At 38.2% G+C, this 20,248-nt stretch overlaps 1 protein-coding gene across 2 annotated transcripts in view; it reads right to left on the minus strand.

Moving 5' to 3' along the window:
* rab6ba (RAB6B, member RAS oncogene family a) overlaps window positions 1–20,248 on the minus strand; it is an 80,730-nt gene that overhangs the window by 41,759 nt on the left and 18,723 nt on the right. For both annotated transcript variants that reach the window (XM_074668325.1, XM_074668326.1), the window contains exon 2: window positions 5,278–5,336. In XM_074668325.1, coding sequence (XP_074524426.1) covers window positions 5,278–5,336 — 59 coding nt within the window. The remainder of the gene's footprint in view (window positions 1–5,277; window positions 5,337–20,248) is intronic.

Consider the following 20,248-nt stretch of genomic DNA (forward strand, 5'->3'; position numbering starts at 1 on the left):
AATCGCACCTTTTCCCCAAATCGTGCAGCACTAGCATTAACTGATACCAGGATTGGATCTGTGCATCCTATCTAGTGCCTTCCATCATTCTTACCCCACTAGTTCAGAGAGACATGGAAACGTGACAAAGGCAGGGGACATTACCAAGGAAAGATTTCCTTTTTGGGGTTAGAGATTTGGGCTTTATTACTATTTACCTTATGGTAATGCTATCATTTCACACCAAAGTATTTCTTGACCCCTACGACATAACTAACAAAAGAATTGACAACAAATTGGCCAAAGGACAGAGCCTTGTTCTCACTGCAGATAGCTGGATCGTCAGGCAATGGAGTCACATCACTGTGACAGTTTACAGCATCTCAAAATGGGTGAAGAGCACTGTACTCCAAACCCAAACTCTGTATTAAAATTATACAGGCTCTCAATTGATACAGGAGTCAAGAAACGTAGGGTGTGGCTGAGCATAGACACATTCATCAATTTAACATAATATCGTACACCAGGACTCTGTGTGAAAACGCAAACGTTTTGGCTCAAAAGACAAAGTTTCATAATCTAAAATATAAGCTCTTTTTTATTTCCCATTGCTGTCCCTGTAAATTCCCATTAATCTCCAAAGAATCAAAACCAAGAAACAGTCTGTTATCTGTGGGCAAACTGTATCATTTCATCCCCAGTGCTCATCTTCTCTGGCATGTTAGTTCGTTTTGTATTTCTCATATTGATTTATTGTAGCAGCCAGTGCATGGGATCCAAAAAGTATTGATTGCTTTTCCCTGCAGAGCAGATGTTGGCTGGCTGTAGTCATGTTGAGACTTCTCAGTTTCTTATATATTTGTTTGCTACTGTCCACAAGCTCTCTGTGCGCTTGAAGTCTAATAAATAACTCCAATCAGATATTAATACCTAGATTCATATCATCATAATTATTTGATGTTGAAAGAGCCTTTGACTCCACAAAGGTCACTTGGTAAAGTGTTAGTAAGCAATTTGTGTTGATTACTGGACAAATATTAATAATAATATCAACAAATGGTTTATTTCCTTTCCCACTGTGAGGTAAGAAGGTTCCTTAACAGCTTTTGACACAACTCTTTCCACAGACTCCACGTCCAGAGCCTCACACAAATCTCAGCTTTTCCTGAGCAATTTGTGTCAAACATCTGTAAAATAACATTTATGCGTCATGGAGATTCTGCAGCTTAACAACATAAAGAAACAAGCCCTCACAGTCAGTGTTAGGCTCTGCAGTCCTTCATGACAGCAGCACCAAGCTCACACAGACAACTTAATCCACACACAATGAGCCATCCAAATCTCATTACAGCTCAGTGTTTGTGTGAAAACTGAAGATCAGAGATGATTTTTCACTTCCTTTTTTGGGCAGGTTTAGCAGGAAGCAGTGAGTAGAGACACTGATTATGATGTGAAACTGAAACTGGTTACAGGCTGTCTGACCATGTCCAGGCCTCAGTCTGTGCAGCAGAGGTTATCTCACTAATCCTTTGAGAGCTACGGTTATTTGCTCTCTGACAGAGTTTGACAGAATTGATATCCCTCTCTCATCTGTCTGTTAAAGGTGCAGTTTGTAGACTTTGACCAATCAGAATCAAGTATTTAACACAGCTGGGTTATGAACTAAACCAAACTGAGAGCAGTGACTCGACTGACTAATATCAGAGAAGCATTATTATTTTTCCTCCTCACTTCAAAAGTATTGAGTATATCATACAGAAAAAAAAACCTTTTCCTTTAATGATCTAAGACCATTTAAATTTGAGATATTTATACTGAAGAGGACAGAAAGCCAAGTCAGGCAATAAAGAGAGGCAGGGTTTAGAACAAGAACTGAGAGGGATTTTTAGAGACTGCTGCGAATGATTTAGAGGCAGAGACAGATTAACACCTGAGCCTGTGGGACTGAAGTTTCAGAAGGACCAGGAGGCTACAGAACATTATTAACTCTGCTGGCCTGACGTTATGCCTGCTGGCAAACTTAATACCTGGAGGGAAATGTCTGTCCCAACTCACAAATGTTTTAAAATGAAAAGAACATCTCCTCAAACTAAATCAACACAGCAAACTCATACAGGGACGTTTACTTTAATCAGAACAGACATTTTTAAAGCCCAAAAAGGGTCTGGAGCATTTTTGAGCTTGGCTTTATTAAACATATACATTATAATTTCTATATTACATTACTAATTGCTTTTTAAGTGAATATCACCAAACTTCTAAATCAATGTGTGCAACCCTCATTTACCTTTGAGATCACACACCGATCAGTTTCCACAAGCTACAAAAGTCAGAGGGACACTAAAACATTTCCAGGTAACCTCTCTGTTCATGTTTGAAGTTACATCACTGTTGTTTCCAAGTATTCACCCTCACATTATCACTCATTAGTCATCAGTCCAGAGCAGCAGATAACAAGCTGTAATGATGTCACCTTCTGTATATGATTCATTTCTTTAGAGGCGCTGTGAGGACTATCAATTTTCCAGGAGGTTTTTCAGGATGAAGACTGTTTCCCATGAGCACAGTCACCCACTGTCATAAAGACGTGACTATTGTTTTTAACCCTACTTTTCTTTGTATTAGACAACTTTTCCCAGGATGCAAAGCAATGAGGTAATGTATTTATCTGTCGTTACATAGAGCTATTGTTTCATGAAAGGTGATAACATTTAAACTTTGTAAACTCAGTTTGCAGTTTAGTGTCCAGAAGGTGCGCAGTCCATTTGCTTAAAGAAGAAGTGTGAAAAAATATCCATAAAACAGTATATCGATACTTATACCTGTGATAAAATATTTATATTCCAACTCTTAATATTGATATTTTTGTTAAAATGAAATTCATATTTTAGGTGAGTTGGAAGTACAATACATCTTCCACACCTCCACTGCAGTAGATGGCGCCAGAGAGCTACTCTGTTGTACGTTGCTCAAAAACTGTATAATAAAAATCCCTAAACTTGATGATGTGGGTTTTGATGCTGTAAACATCATTCTTTCTCTCTATTCTTGGGTCAGTTAGTTTGAAATCATTTTAAGTTTAATTTTAACAGTCATGGTCATGTTTTGTGCAATATTAGATTTTTATGAGTAACATCGGTTACACCAAGTGACATTTATCAGTTTCACCATCTGACCACATCTTTCACCCAATAGTTTCTTTACAACATTAATTTAATGTCACAGTAGTTTAATTGACAAACTTGACACACTTTGTTTTCACATGAAGTGTATGTATAAAACACTGCATCTGACTTTCATTATTTTAAACACAAGGAAACAGAAAAGTTGTTTCAATCAAATAGATAACTGTGAGGAATATTGCAATACATACTACAGTATTGTGATATCATGATATCGTGATACATATCCTATTGTGAGGTTCTTGCCACTGCTCACCCCTATCTGTTTAGTGTTCCTCACAGCCTGGTGACGTGTCTGTAACATGTAACATTAGTGAATCCTGGTTATGTCCTACCAGAGCTCATCTACCAACTCCAACCTCACCAAGCAGAGCTAACGTAACCTGGCTCATTTCATCACAAACAGCTTCACCCGTGTTTTAGCTCGTGCTCTATCACTCTCCTGTTGAGGTTTTTTTTTTGCTCTGACCTCCTTTTTCTTTTTGAAAGTCCACTCCAGCATTCACCATCACTACAAAATAAATCCAAGAAACTGTTTTCTTGGAGAAAAAGGACAGATCTTGTTATTGCTGAACTTTTCTGGCTGACTTAGTGTTGTCAAGGGGACTTTGGGTCTATGTGCTGTTAATGGATTTGTGTTCTTGAAAAATCTGAACCAACCACAAATACTTAGAAACAGCATTTAGAAATAAACAGTTTTAATGTTGATGACCTTGTTCTAAATTGTGCAAAAGTGAGACTATTTTATGATCACTTATTAAGTCCTCATAAGTGCCTTTAATGTCCACAAGCCTGCACTGGTTACAGTTTATCTTAACGAAATGTCTAATATGGAGATGTGTAGGTGGTTTTATAACAGTTTAACTCACAGCCAACATACAACTTGTGGCTGTGGTATGCTTGTAGTAAAGCATTATAGCGTGACGGTAGTAGCTGTGGCAGTTGGCAGGACTACAGTCGACCTATGTTTGGCAGTTTGAGCATACATTTACTCGTGTATACTTTAAAAGTGTTAAGAATTTGTTGAACTGTTATTCTTGTGTTAATTAGAATGACTGACACCTACATGACCCCCTCTCTACTAAAGGTCTTATTAACATACAGAGTACTCTGGCAGCATGTAAACAATGAACTTCTTGATGAGTAAAAATATTTGATCATTAAAAATGCCAAAAATCGGCCTCAGCAATATGGAAATTCAAATAAAAATGTGACACCACAGCTTCATCAGGAAACGGTAAGATATAAAGAAATTTTCACCTGTGAAGCAAACTTCTTTAAATTGGTAGAAATATATCCCTGCAAATTAATTCAAAAAGCTTCACACAGACTTCATACAGACAGTGACACTGTGTGCTCTACCAGGGATATTATTCACAGTGATGAATAATATAAGTGACAAATTAAGCTGCATTTCTTATTTGAAGTTTAGAAGAACAAAAGTTACCTCCACACTTGGTGTTATTATATACTGATGCTATTTCAGTGCTTTTCAAGCTAATCTGCTTAATATTTTTCCATCCACTACTGAGACTCATAAAACTGTACGTTCCTTAAATAAAGAGGCTGAGTGAACTGAAACGCTAATGCAATCACACACCTAAAAACTCACACTCTCTAAACTATATGACATGAGGGTGGAAAAGCTTTGTGAGATTTATTTTTAATTCCTTTTTTATTACTGTGTAAGTAGATCCTTTCTTCTCATAAAGCAATAATACTGCAGGTTTTATTTACAGGTCCTTTGTGAGTCTGAAGATGCATGCACAGACCTGTATGAGAGAGCGGTAGCTGCATAAGCAATATTCTGTTTTTAGGAAGACAAGATTAGGCTGCTTTGCAGAAGAGAGGGAAAAAATAGTGATTGCCTGAGGGCCAGCAGCGCTCTTGATGTTGTTCAGTTCAAAGGTGTCTGTTCTAACATCAGCACTGGCTATAACTTCCTTGTTTGTACAAGGACAAACAGCTATTTCTGCTGAATGAACTTCCCACAAATCAAATTCTTAGATTAATGTCTGACACGGTACAGTCAGAGGGAAAAACCGAGACAAAGGTTGATCCTGACAGACAAAGTATTCCCTCTCAGTGCCTGCTGTATGTCTGCTGCAGTGCTTACCTGATATGTGTTGTCAAAGCTGTCATACATGAACCGTGTGATCAGAGACGTCTTTCCAACTGCAAGAGAAGAGAAAGATTGAAAGAATTAAACAAGAGACAAAGGCTTCCTGCATTTAGGTACAGAAAAACATAACGGCACGACTGTTGGCTGTGGTTTCTCTGGCGCTGCTGTCAATGCCGCCCAGGGAGCTCATTACTGTGTGTGGGGGTGACCGGGAGGTCAGCAGTGGCATCAGGTCCAGATGTAATTACAGCGCTGCTGCCTCTGCCCGCATCATGTTTGTTCCAACATGGAAATTTCTCATTTAGCACATTTATGGGCAACACAGGCTGATGGGATACCGAGATACAAAGCAAAATAAAACCGAACAATAATGAGTCTTAGGTTTCCTGACAAGTATAGTCGTACATCATCTGCATAGCATCGAAACAGAATGCCAGGCCAGTAGAGATTAATAAGTCTTACAAAATGAGAGCTGATGGTTCTCTGGCTCATAAGTTCTTTATCTTCTTGTTAGGAGGGAAAATGGTGAATAATCAAAGCTCCACCACCCTGCCACTATACACCCATCTATTGTTTTTTTGTGCGTATTATCAGCCTGTGTAATATTTGTGTTCAGTGTTTAACTTGAATGAATTCTTGGAGTTACTTTGGATCTCAATCTTGACATCAATAAATTATTTGAAAAATATATGATAAGTTACACCAATAGCTGAGGCTACAGGTGCCATTCAAACAATGATCCAGGTAAGACACACATCTGAAGAAAACTGTTTATGCCTGTGCATAGTTATCCTGCTGGTCTAATGTGTCACAGACAGTATGACCCTAATCAGACCAGTCCCTCATGATAGAAGTGTTGACTAGGCATGCTGATCCAACTTATCAAGTCCCATTACTAATGTCAATACCTGGGTTTTGGTAACAGCCGATACTGAAACTGATATTAGTTTAACATTATCTTTCTTAATATGAGGATGAGTCTGAGAATTATATTTTTAAAACTTCAGGCTTTTCTAACTTTGTTAAAAATAATGAAATAGAAATATTTTCAAACTGACTGTATTTTTGTTTCATGGAATTATAAATGTGTAAAAGTGTGGTGAGCAAATCTCCAACATGAACAGGAATTACAGTTAACCTGTAAACCACAACAGCGGATAAATGAGGAAATAAACCTGCTCATGTTGCAAGTTTTCATCAGAAATGTTGGTGAAACAAGCATGAAATACCTCCCAACTGCTGAACTGCTGTTGCTATCTTCCTCATATTTTAGCTCTGTGCAGCAAATCTGCACAGACCTACCAGTGTTGGTTGTTGGAATCACAGAAGAGCATAGAACTGAGTTGAATAGATCTGCTCTTTGTCAGTGATATCGGATCTTACTATTTCAGATGTAACTGGACTAATATCCCAGTTTACAAAATGCATTCTTATTCTAATCAGGCTTTAATACCATTTTAGTAGTAAATGTAAAGAAAGGTAACACAAGAAGCTCAACCTTCATTATTAACCTTCTTGTCTGCAATTAAAAGAAAAATAAAACAAACTTGTTCACCTTCTAAACATGATCAATTTATCATTAAATTAGAAAAAAGTAGCTCTATTTTTTTTCTTAGGCTAAGTACAGGTTAATGAATGTGAGCTAATGTAATTGTAAAACAACATTTGTCAGGGCAGTAAAGATATCCACGTAACACAGAACAGATCAAGACTGCTAACATCTTCTTCTTAAAATATTTCTGAGAACAGGAAGTTGCCAGACAGTCTGTCAAATTTGATCACACTCAAGCAGTGAAGTTAAAGAAGATCAGGAGACTGCATGTTGCTCTCAATATCCAAATAATCTGAATCTTGACTTTGACTGCTCCATATTTAGAATATCCAACATTTTAGAAAGATACATAGACGTGAAACAAAGCTCTCATTTGTGATTTTTTTCCAAGAAAAATTTCACAACGATGGACACAATGAGACAGTCAGTTGCTAGTTTGGGAGCATTTTCAGCTTTTGACTCTCTGGTCAGTTTTTGTTTTAAAATCAAGTTTATCTTGTACTGTATCATCTCAAACCTTTACTGCGCTGTAATAAAACTATTAGAGCTGCTTCTTTGCCATGCTGCAGAATGATACTTAACTACACTGCCAGTTTTATTATGGAGGCGTGTTATGGTTTGTGACTGATAAATAGCTGTGGGACAGCCAACTAATTTCATAACAAATTCACAATGTATTCATCATTTTTAGGACCATACGGCCTGATGTACCAGAATAAATCACTAAGTTCTGTCACAGGGCTGGTGAGACAGGGTTGACTCATTGATAGATGAGTGCATGCTTTTCCTATTTTTTTATCCTTGGTGGTTTTACTAATGAAGGGGACGGGAGAACAGCAAATGGAGAAGCAAGCAGAAATCAATCACATCCTCCTCTTATTTCCATTTAGCATCAGTGGAAACGGTTGGCAGAGAGCTGATATCGTATATCCCTTTAAGTGAAGTGGAACTGATCCAGAGTTATACAGTTAGGTCCTGTCTGCCAGGAAACACAGACCAGACTCTGTATGGTCCTGACCAATTCAGTCATCTCACGCACCCTTAACTGATCTAAACTTGATCTTCCATATAAATCTGAAAACATCATCTGTTCGCACAACCTCTACCACAGATACATGTTGTAATGTTTAGACAAACTGAACTTCATTGTTATTGTAAGAGAAATGTATTGTACGAAGTTCTTAGAAATCTGCATGCACCGTCTCCGTCAGTAAGCATAATCTGTCACTAATTTACAGCCAAACAAATTGGCTCCAGTTTCAATAGTTTACAGAAGGAGTTTTAATCAGGGAGACTAATTACATGTGACTGTGCTCTCACTGGTATCCATATCTGCGAGCCAGGATCTGATGCTTCACCACTGATTATGCTAATGATCTCATAATGATTTATCAATACATCATCTCGCTTATTTAGCTCCAGAGTTTGCCTTCTCCTGATAGCAGCTCCACTTACTTAGTCATGGTCTATTAAGACTTAAACCTCCATCATAAGTTGTATAATGAAGTCATATATTGGGTGCATGAAGCTGTAAGAGCTGCAGCATCTAAGAGTTTGAAGTGTGCTGCACGTTGTTTCATCACTTTCTGAAACCAGTTCAATAAAAGTAAAGTAAAGAAGTGCTCTAAGACTTGGCTCTGATGTCAGCTAATGGCACAACTGAGAGAGTGACCATTAGGGTCAGAGAGAGTAAGTAGAGCAGCTCTTGCCTGCTTTACATCTGGTTTTATGTTGAAAAAAGATTACTCTTAAGTCAAAAGAGGGTTTTCCTTATGAATGTCATCCCATATTAAGATTAGGGTTAATTAACCCTTAGTAAGTTTGAGTTTTGATTGGTGTTAGATTTGAAAACAGATAAGATGGATAGATCACTCTTTTTGCATATAAAATCTGGTGAGTTACACTGTTATACTGTTTTTTGTATGGCTTTAAACATGTCCCAGAGCGCTGTTTCCTTCATACTGTTTTGCAGAAATCCAGATCATTCTGTACTGAACACCTCATCACAAATTTACATTTTTCAGGACGTTTCTATATTTAGAAAAATATGTAAAACTGTCTTTTTTTGTAATGATTCATTGCACTTTTTAGTAATTTGTTTAGTTAGTCTGGACATGAGTCTAAACGTTTTCTCAAAGTTTGGGATATGAGGGTTGTATCATATCATATGTAATCCTTCATTTCACCAGGTAAAAAGCCTCTTTGAGTTTAAATCATTTTTACAAGAGTGACCAGGGCCAGACTGCACCATACACCCAGTTATAGACAGTACATTTTCACACATTCATATTGATATATTGAATACAGGACAATATATAAGGGTTGTATTGTAAATAATACAACAGTATGTAAAACTGTAAAGATACTTTCTGGCAGACTTGGTATGGTAGGTCACAAAGGGTTAAGTTTTGATGATAAAATTCTTTTCATACATGTAAAGAAATAGCTTTCTCTGTTAAAGGGGTAAAACTTAGGAATTCATCACCAACTGAAATCAAACTGAACACAGACTTAAAATCCTTCAGTGTTGAGTTCAAGTGCTGGCTGAAAGCAAAACAGATCTGTAACCATTTTAAGTCTGCCATGTTTATAATTTCCTGTTTTGAAGAAGGAATTTGATGTTTTTTAGGTTGACGATATCCTTGTAATTTTATTGTCATCCTGTATTTTTTCACCCATTTTATTGCTGGTAAATGCACATTTTATGATCTTGTTTTTTAAAGGCCCAACTAGGGACAAGAGTTGGAAATTAGCATTTGCTATAAACTCTGTGCAGCACATCGGATTCATGCCTTGTTCACCATGTTAGACTGCATCGTCCCTATCAAATAAATTCAAATTCAAAATATGTTTTTGAACAACAGTAACCTCTGAATATTATACTCTATATGTATAGATATAGGTGCCTCGTTCATACAGCAGATGTAAATAGTCAACAGTCAGTCAGCCTGCAGTTTCTAATGGCATGTTAATGCGTCTGATTCCACAGAGCATTGTTTGATCCATTACTGAGGAAAGTGGATTTCCTCTGGACAAGATGAAAATAATGAGCAAAAACAAAGCTGAGGAAACCACCGACTGGAAACTATTCTCAACAACAATTATATAAAGGTATTTAGGATATTTAAAAATAGATAACACACAAAATGTGACAATCTGTAAAATCTGCTGCCACTGTGTGCCATCCAAGAAAAGAAAAACTCAGCTTTCATACTGTTTAAGAGGTGAAACATGAACAGGGCCATGTGTCATGTTACTCTCCCCACACTGGTAGAGTTATGTGGCACTCGTCACCCTCATTAAAAATAAAAAGGGGAACCTAATGAGATATTTTGCCATAAAGTTGAATCTTAATTTAAAAAAAACATCAAAGACATTTGAGGATTTAAATTCTGGGATAAGTAAATTGTAACAATTTTTTTTAATATCAGTTTAAGTCAATCTGAATAATCTGATATAAAAATAGCTACAGATCAAAATAAAGCACTGACCATAATAGGTATCATGTAGTTAAGTCTCTGTTTTCTACTCTGCATGCCTTTACATCAGTGGTTATAAAAGAGCAGAACATTAGGATGTAGAGTCTGATCCAGTGTCCTCACTGCTGACTCATCCTCCTCGGCTGCCGAGCATCATGAGACAGCACTCTCTGGGGCTCTCCGTCACTGCTGAAAGCCTCAAAACTCAGGGACAGACAGCTCGTCCTCTTTCTTTTGTCGAACTCAACTTTTATCTGTGAGAGAGCAGAACGAACACAATCTGAAGCGACACCAACATTTCTCTCCCAGAGAGAAACACTAGCACACCTTGGTTCAGCTTGAATGTCTGTAAAGAGCTTCAAAGCGATGCACGTTGAATTACATAACTGAGATTTTACGGCACAGCTTTATAGGGAAACAAAAACATCCCACCTACGGTATCTTTGAAGGCTGAGCTGGGTGTAATGTTCAGCTTTAGTGAATATCTCCAGCTATAACTCCAGGTCTGTTTGTGTGAATTTAATTACTGGGGTGGAAGCAGGAAGCTTAGTTACGCTCATGGCTGCAATAATTTAGTGAATTTTCTGTCAGGCTAAAAAGGAATGATTAAGATGGCAGATTTTTGATTACATCTCAGAATTAGCGCTCTGTTTTTTTAACATTTCCTCTCATAAGCTTTTCATCCTCTTTGCCATCAATACTGAAGACTTTTGGAGATTATGATGGGATTGAAATGATGATTGAAATCGCTTTAGTCAGACGTAAAAGCAAAGGCAGAAATAATGTTGCAGTAACTTCTAATCACTGAGGTCTTATTAGGGGTGTATTTTCACAGGTCAGTGAGTTCACAGAGAAAACTGAGGCAGGATGCAAATAAAGAAAGAAGACAACACTAAACATAATCAATGTCAACTATACTCTAAAAGACTTAAAGACTCTGATATGAGCCAGAAACAAATCTAAACCATACATAGTGAGTATGAACTTGAGTAGAACTTTTTTCACACAAAATTATTTCTATAACACAAAAAGCTGAGTCAGGAAGTAAAATGAAGAAAATGAAAGATGGCATTGTTAACAGAGAATCAGAGGAGATCACAGTGGTGTTGTTATTTCACATGAGGGGAGGAAGGATCTGCAAAAAATTCACCATGGTGAATTGAAAGGGATAAAATAGCAGACTAAAACTTTAATACGTTACTTTCTGATCTTAAGCATCAACACCGATAAAACTAATTCATAAAGACTATTTTCAAAGTTTTTTGAAGTTTTTTTTAAACACTAAAGCCCTATTCTCACAGGATTAGTTTTACCTGGGGAGCTATGATAATTTGTGATGATTGCAAATTGACCATGTCCATAATTTGTAAAGTAAAACTTCCAGGACAAATCACCTACCATATTTAAGACACACATAGGTCCTCCTCTAATAATACTGTTCCAGTTTAAAGTGGCATCTCTGTAATTTTGAGTGGTAATATTTTTTAAGACGGTCTCTACAACTTTTACTGATCATTTTCTACTCAAAATAGTTTCGGCAGCGTTGGAAATTCTAAACGAAGGTTATAACAGCACTTTCAATAAGCATAAGATGAAGGGAGATTTGCTATTCCATTTTTTTTTAATTCCATTTTCCATTATTTCCCATGTCATCGATAAATAGGCCATAAATAATCCTATAAATAAACACAAAAATAAACATATCAATTAAAAAAACGCATGTTTAGGTTTAATGTCACTCAGAGTGTTAGGCTGGCACAGTCATGATTCCAACAAATAAATCATACTGCAGTCAAAAATTTAGACAGCTCCATAAATAATAATCCAATGAAGCAATTTCCCTTCGGGTATCAATAAAGTATTTCTGATTCTGATTCTGATAACCCAAGAAGTCTAAAAACATTGAGAGAGTCTCTCTCACACACACTCTGCGCACGGCAGGTTGGCACTGAGGCACTGTCTCAAAGCACACCATCATATTATTGATTCAGTCTATCAGGAGTACAACCATTACCTGTTAAAATAATGGACCTCATTTTACTTGGCTCAAGGTGAGGCCGCCACAAAAACTGCTCCCCCTGGTGGCTGGCTGCAGTATAGGTCTAAAAATCCAGCTCTCCAGTCATTCCAGATGGGCTGTGGTTAAACTTAAAAAAATTCATACAACTCGTAGAAATGTTTCTCACGTCCGACTGTTGTGGTGATTTGAAGACATTATTTGGCTGCCTTGTATTCAAGTTCTCTTTTTTCTGAATAGCTTTGCTGTCAGCTGCTGTTTTTGTGTATTTTTTTCAGGGATGGTAAAATATGTCTGGAGGGAGAGCCAAGAAGATTTAAGACTTGTGAAAGAAAATTATTATTATTATTTTTGTCACACAGCCCTACTCAGATTCTCTCTGAGTCCCTTTAACCTCTACTGCGCACACTCTGGCTGCACAATGGCGGCCCCTGTGACGGGGTCTTTTGGCTTTAAAACCATACAATGGTAAACGCCGGAGCCACGCTGTCAAACTGAGTTTTAAGATAATCAAATTACTTCTGCATGTCTTGAAGTTTTTGAGGCATATGGATGTGGATGTCTTATCAGAATGTATGGCTGGCTGTGAGCTGCAGAGTGGGGTGCAGCTGCTTTAGCAGCAAGCTTGGTGGTTCTGTGCAGCATTTTCAATAAGAAACATGGGAAATGTCAGGTTATTTACAGGCTTCGCTTATCCCCTCCAAAACCAAAAACTGGCGTTTGGGGGTAATTTTAAAATCACAGTAGGGCCCAACGTAACACTAATCCTGTGCAAATGGTACTTCAATGAGTACTTCTCACAGCTTTGGAAATGTGTAGGGGAAGTTATCTGGAAAGATATTTGACTTCAACTGAGGCTGGCATTCGAGTCGAAACTTTGATTAAAAGTTGATTCTGAAGAAAACAAATGTTCAAGTGCACTTGCCTGTCAGATCTCTGTATCTTATGTTTTCACAGTAAAAATGGAGGAGCAGCAGCATGCACCAGGCAGAGCAGTAAATTAACAGAACCACAAAAAGACTTCACAGTGTTCATCAATCACAAGGTTATTTCAGCAGCTAAATTATACACAGAGGTCTCTTCATCTTCGAAACAAACAAAGCCTGTGATTAAAACAGGTAAAAACACTAAATTCATCAGTTTCACTCTGGAAATAAAGTGTGCCTGCAGTGCTCTTCAGCACACACACAGCATCTCTGAGCTTCTTCATACATTGGTTTCACTTGGCATCGTTTTAGGACTAAGCATGGCCAGGAATTTTATAAAATTATCTGTAAAGGTGACACATGACACAAAGAGATCCTCTTGTTAAATTCTTTTAAGTATGAATTTTGTAGTTTAAGGTTAAAAAATGTGTCAGAGGCTGCATCATCTAAAGGGTCCATTTCAAGACCAATTGCAACACATTAATGCATGAAAGACTTTCCCCTTTTGAAGGTGCCTTTAAATGCAGCACTTAAATTTGTCCTTTATTTTCTCACAAACCATGAAGGATGCATCAGGTGCGTCCTGAGACAACATATCCCGAGACTCAGTCGTCATTTCAAACAAGATGGCAGACTCTCAAGCTCAGTAATGTGCTCCTTCATGTACAAAACTGGTTTCAACAACAAAAAACAGGGCCAGTACCAGCCTTATTTCAAGGTATTGATACTTGTGAAGGCTGCCCATACCAGCAGCCTTAAAGCAAAAAATCCTCGGCCAAGTAAGTCCTCGCCAGTAGCTGGCGCTACATTGCTGCAGTTTGACAGCACGGCAATTTGCGTCAGGTCCTTTTCAGACAACTTGAATTAACCAGGAAGAGTTAACTGTTAAACTGTATTATTCTGCACTGTGGTTTATTTAAAACAAATCACGTAAACAGTTGACAGTTGTTAATTTCATTTTGCACTTTTGTTCATTTATTACAGGGTATATGCTAAAATCCTGAGGTTGATTTCAATACCTTTTTAAGACTTTTTCAAAAACCTTAAAAAAAGTTTTAAGACTTTATCGCAACTTTCAGTTGTTGTTGGCATCCACTTTTTAACAGTTGTAGTTTATATTTTTACAGAAATGATGTAAGCTAAGGAGGAATAAAGCTTGAAAGAACAAATGAAACTAAAGGCAGGTTTATCGACACTCCCACAACAAGAAACAGCAGTTATTCAAGGACAACTTGCTGAAGAAAATGAGAAATTATTTAATTATTTTTAAAATTTAGGACATGTGCCCAAGATAGTGTGATTTGCTTTAATGTTGTATTTAATTTCTCTTTATGAAACTAGAAATTGCGTTAATTTATAGCTGGTGTTTATACCGCTCACAATCCTTATTGTTGTATTTTATTGTGACTAGAGTCTTTTTGTATTTTTTTTATTTTATTCTTTTTTATTTTTGTATTTTTCTACTGACTCCATCGATTTCTGCTGTTAACACAACAATTTTCCAGTTTGGGATCAATACAGTAACTCCATTCTTTTCTATTCTATTTTTAGAACTTAATCGGCTGAATGTTTGACGTCCCCATCAGGGGACAGTTGCAAGGAGGACAATAAATATTCATGGATGTTTTTTGGGTCAAAGCTTCAATACCTATAAAACCACAATTAAGACTCTTTAATACTTTTTAAGGCCCTTAATTTTCCCAAAATTGATTTATAAAATTTTAATACTTTTTAAGGCCCCGTGGGCACCCTGTATTAAAAACAAACGGTACACTCAGACAGGGAGTTGTTTGTGTTTTATTTTGGACTTAATGGCAGAGTAGCTGCTGCCTTCATTCAGAATGATCTGTCACTGTTAACTGAAACTTTACAAAGAAAAAGTACTGGTGGTATCAGTACCTGGTATAGGTGAGTACTCAAGTGGGAGTACACATACTGGTATCGGTCTAAAAAAGAATTGGTATCGATCATCCCTGGACCTTTGTAAGCTGGGTTGCTGCTACTCTTAAGTGAGACTTCATCCTCAGTGTTGTCTGTTAGTAACGTCCACATAAATATAACATGTCACACACAGAACCTCAAGGGAAAGAGCAAATCAAATCTCAAAGACCACAAAACATCAGCTCATAACCTGATCAAGAGCTGACAGATAAATCTGAAATGACTCTGAGGAAGAGTTAGTAATCATCCAGTTTTGTATAAAACAGCCAATGCCTGATCAACTAACTAACATTACATCTATAACACCATAACATACAAGATACTACATGTGAGAGCAGTGATGCAACATTTATTTTTAGTTGCCAGTTTGTGTTTCATAAATTTCTCCCACAGATTCCAGACCGTCTGTGCAAATGTGTCATCTTGACATTTCAGCTTTAATGTAGCTTTTTCCTCCAGAGTCTGGCAGCTATTGATTACCATCACGGTCTAATTGAAGTGCACGAAGTTTACAAGTCCCTCCAGTGCAAACGGCCACCTTAATAACAGGAGGAAGCTGTCTACTGTTCACAGCAGCAGCCTCATTGCCACAAACAGCCTCCACGTGTCTATAAATTAACACCCAGCGGGCTTGTTGTAAGGACGCTTCATTCAGGTCCTCATCTGTTACTAAACTAAGAGGAGGGGCTCAAATTGAAAATGCTAATGTGTTCATTTTGTGCTACCTTGACTGGTGGCTATATTAAGTGCTGGAGTCTGCACAGTTATTACCACAGCTGAAAAAACGTGTATTCATCACCACAGCCATGGTTGAACTTTGTTTTTTGCATGAAACCCACATTTCATTGTGTTTTTTAATCAGTAGCATGATTGTTTTGTGGGGTTTTTTTCTTTTGTTTTTTTGGTTACAAGCATTTTTGTGAAGCTTGACTCATTTGGCTGTGGTTGTTTTAGATGAGTTATCCCCTTCTGTTATGTAGCTACGGTTGGGGTTAGAGGGGGCGAATTCATGAGCTTACATAAGGCATTTAAATCTTTAACAAGCAGTGCGGCATTGTATGTGAACTTGACGACTTCATCTTCCACTTAGACATGAAGTTATATCACAGTCCATCTGCTGGAACAGGGACAGACAGCAGCATGCGATGAAGCTGCACAGATCCTTTCAGAACGTGAACAAATGTCGTTTGTGTGATACCTTTGTGCAGATGCATTGCGAACTTTGTAATGTCACCAGATGCTGCATCGTTTTATTGAGTTTCTGATTAAAGAATACCTCCAACATGTTAAGAAAAGAAATATTAAAGTTACTAAGCTACAGTGAGGCAGACTTTTAAAGGAATGGAAATAAATCCAGCAGAGGCAGAAACATCCCGACCTTTCCTCCCTGGTAAGGTTCAAGCTACAAAACGCTGGATTTCACATACCCCAGAATGGTGCTTAAAGGCAACTTTTATTGGACCTTCAGCGCCTGTTAAATGTCCTCATCCCTTAACTTCATGGCCCCTTAAATGACAGGCCTGTGTGCAAAAGCCTGGACTCAGCAGCTTTGGTGTGGAGGCACCAAGAGCCCAGGATCTGCACGAGGAGGCAAAAATTCAAATGTTCCTTGTGTAGTTGAAGTTAAGTGATGTGCCAATTAGTGCTGATCAATGGAGAGCTGTTTGACAGTGCTGACGGGGGAAAATGAAGAGGGCTGTGGTTCTAAGATGTAAGCACCATTCACATTTTGTTCTGGACATCAAGAAAAAAAAATCAGAAAACATAAATAAATTCTTAACTTATATTTGTTAGTTTGTAGTCGTTAAACAAATCATGGCTAATGATGTACAAAACGTAGGGGACCATCACAATGTCAGTGACAGTTGGGATAACCAACCCGAGCTGTTAACTTAGTGGCAGGAGGATGTCATTAGGGGTTACTTTTGGTGTTTTTCACCAAATGGTCTTTTATGTAAAACACTCCCACAATGTGGCTCATTGATGGACTATGTTTTTAACACAAGTGAAAGACCTGTGTATATGATGTAAATCAGGCCAGTGATACATAGAGTAAAAGTAAAAGATTGCTGCAACCCAACTCAACACAATACAAATCTAGTAGAGGAAAGTAAGACGACAACAAAGGCAATTTGGCAAAAATGACTCCATAAAAGGAGAAGACAGGCCAGTATCTGTGAGTGAAGCACACTGTTGGCCTGTTTCCATGGAGGATATCCATCCTGTGCTAGCTTTGATTGTGCTTTCTTGCACTGAAGATGGATTGGTTGACACTTACATGAAGACTAACACCAGTGTTAATGCCGTTGCCGATCAAAGCTGTTTCAAAAAGCCTCGACATAAGGACCCTAACCTGTGTTTCAGCTTAAAACAAACAGGCACATTGATTGTCGTCTTTCAGCAGTGTGCATCCATCTCAAATGGTTTAGATCATCACTAAATACTTACCTGATGAGGAGATTAAACTGGGATGCAACCTGTCTTTAAACAGCTGTCGTAAACTGGAAATCCACTGACACGTTCAGCTGAAGGTCTCAGGTTTACAGGGTCACTAAACTAACTAGACTAACACAGGGAGCTGACAGAGGCACATTTACATTGTCAGGCTCAAAGAAGACCATTGTTGAGGAGTTGCTAAACCAAGCTAATCACAGCTGTGTGGTAAGTTATTGTGGATAGAGGTTGAAATAAAAACACTGTGGGTGCTCCACCAATCAGAAATGTTTAGCTTGCAAGCTCCGCCTTGCAAAGTACCTGGACTTCTGAAAAGACCTAACCCACAGGCAGAGCCTTTCTCAGGGGTAAATATATTAGAGGTAGACCGATATATCGGCCGGCCGATATATATCGGGCCGATATTTGGACATTTGTCTCTATTGGCCATTGGCCGTTGTATAAAATGACGCAATTTTTGATGAGGCACAAAAAAGATGAGCACCTCAAACTTGTGGAACCTCTTGGATACATTACATACTTTTGTTCAAATTATATTAATAAGTTTAAATGTCTTTTTTGACATTTTAAGAAGAGTGTGAATGTTTACTACTGCTTGTTACATTGTGTGTTTACTCAGACAAAATATTTCATTGTTTTGAAAGCTGAATAAATGTTCAGAGGACTGGACACGACTTGTTGTAATAGATTTCTTTTAGTTGCTCAGAAATTGCTGCGTTTCACAAAAATGTGATAAATATATATTTATTTAACAATTGGCCTGAATATCAAATTGGAAAAATCGGCTATGCATATCGGCATCGGCTGCCCCAATTTGGAAAGCATCGGCATCGGCCCCTAAAAAACCCATATCGGTCGACCTCTAAAATGTATTACACCAGACCGACAATCTGACCCAAGTTCCCCTGGTCAAAAACACCAGACAGGTTAAGGTCAGGCAGTATTACCTGGCAGAGTTCTCCATGCTGACCAAACTGAACTTGACTTTAATAATGTCATTAACCAATGAATCTGACTGATATCTTACGCAGTATTTACAGCATGAAACAACCCCTCTAGTATTGATGAAAAGTGTTGCTAATGAGGAAGTTATCCCCTCCATGTTAACCTTATAGACAGCTCTATCCACTGTAACACAGAGAGGGGATTCCCACGTGGTGTGTTTCCAATTATGTAGCCCTGGCTTTAATGAAGTCTCTACTTGGTGCGATGCTTCAAAGACTTTGTGGAGAGAGTTAGCAACATGAGGGCCAATTAACGGAGAGAAGTGAACACCTGCTGCTGCACAACCTGCACTTTCACCACCAGGACTCCACAGAGCACAGTCAGCAGACACCTCATCAAGGCATCTCTGAAGATCTTAAAATGAAATTTTATGGCACGTTTAAAGCATGGCACAGTCAGGCTCACATAAAGCTCTGCTTCCCCTTCTGTTGTTTATGAACAGAGAATCCAAGTGACTCAAGTGACTTAGTTAAGGTTCTCTGATCTCTGCATATAAAGAACAGTGACTTCAAATTCAAATGTTTGATAAAATGATCAATAAACCACTGTTGGGTATCAGGAGTAAAAATAATTGCAGAGAAAGAATGTGACAGGGTGTGAAGTGTACACTTCTAAAAACATTTAGTTTTTCATTTGATTTAAAAAGCTGTTATGGCCAACGCTAAAATTTAAGTTTTCATAAGTTTGACTTGAACTTAATTTCTATGAACTGGAGAACGAGCAAACATCCAAAGCAAAGAAACTTCCTACCAACAGTTCTTCAGAACAGACTAAAACACTAAGTGGTCGAGCCAGCCCTGAAGCTGTGAGCTAAGCAGCCAGGTAAATCCACTGCTGGTCACTTGGCGGCAAGCATGGTGGAATACCCTTGAGGACTTGGCAGCCAATCAGAGCTAGCACTGCTTTCTACATGGGCCCGACTCCCACTCACAAGGAGTGGATAAAAATAAATCTAAGCTTGTCATGCCTCTCCTTTTGCACGACACCAGGGTGGGAGCCTGGAACACTGGGAAGAGGAAGATATCTAATATTTAGAGATGAATGGAGGAATAGAGAGGAATAAGTGCTTATTTATAATTGTCCATGCTGGGGAAGGAGAGCACACAGAGACCTGGAGAAGATACAGGACAGTGGGAGGGATATGGACTCCTGCATCTGTGTACTTGTTTATTCATAGTCACAGCAGCTGGCATAGAGAACCCGACAGGAGAAAGCCAAACAGCAGATGGCCTTCAAATGAATTTCCTTCAGTCTAAGTTAACAAATCACACATGCATTGACAAATCAGAAGCAACTGCCACCCTACAGCCGAGAAAAACGTCACTGCAGTAAAACTTCTCAAAGTGCTGTGAGTTTACTTCACCCAAAGCTTTATAACAAAGTAAAAGATCCACAAAAGGACTTCAGATCAGGGTGTCCCAGACTGTGCCTCCAATGAAAGGGGAAAATCAAGGTCTTGTATTTTTCATATCAGCAAATCCCAAAACTGAGCCAACATGAGCTCCCTGGATTCAGCCATTAGATGTGAGGCTGCCTGAGGCGAACTGTGGGACCCTGCTGCATCATCAAATACAAGAATTATGTTCGAGTC

This window comes from Halichoeres trimaculatus, unplaced genomic scaffold, assembly GCF_033239565.1.
Source record: "Halichoeres trimaculatus isolate MK-OKI-2021-1 unplaced genomic scaffold, fHalTri1.1 fHalTri1_scaffold_4, whole genome shotgun sequence".
Taxonomy (NCBI): domain Eukaryota; kingdom Metazoa; phylum Chordata; class Actinopteri; order Labriformes; family Labridae; genus Halichoeres; species Halichoeres trimaculatus.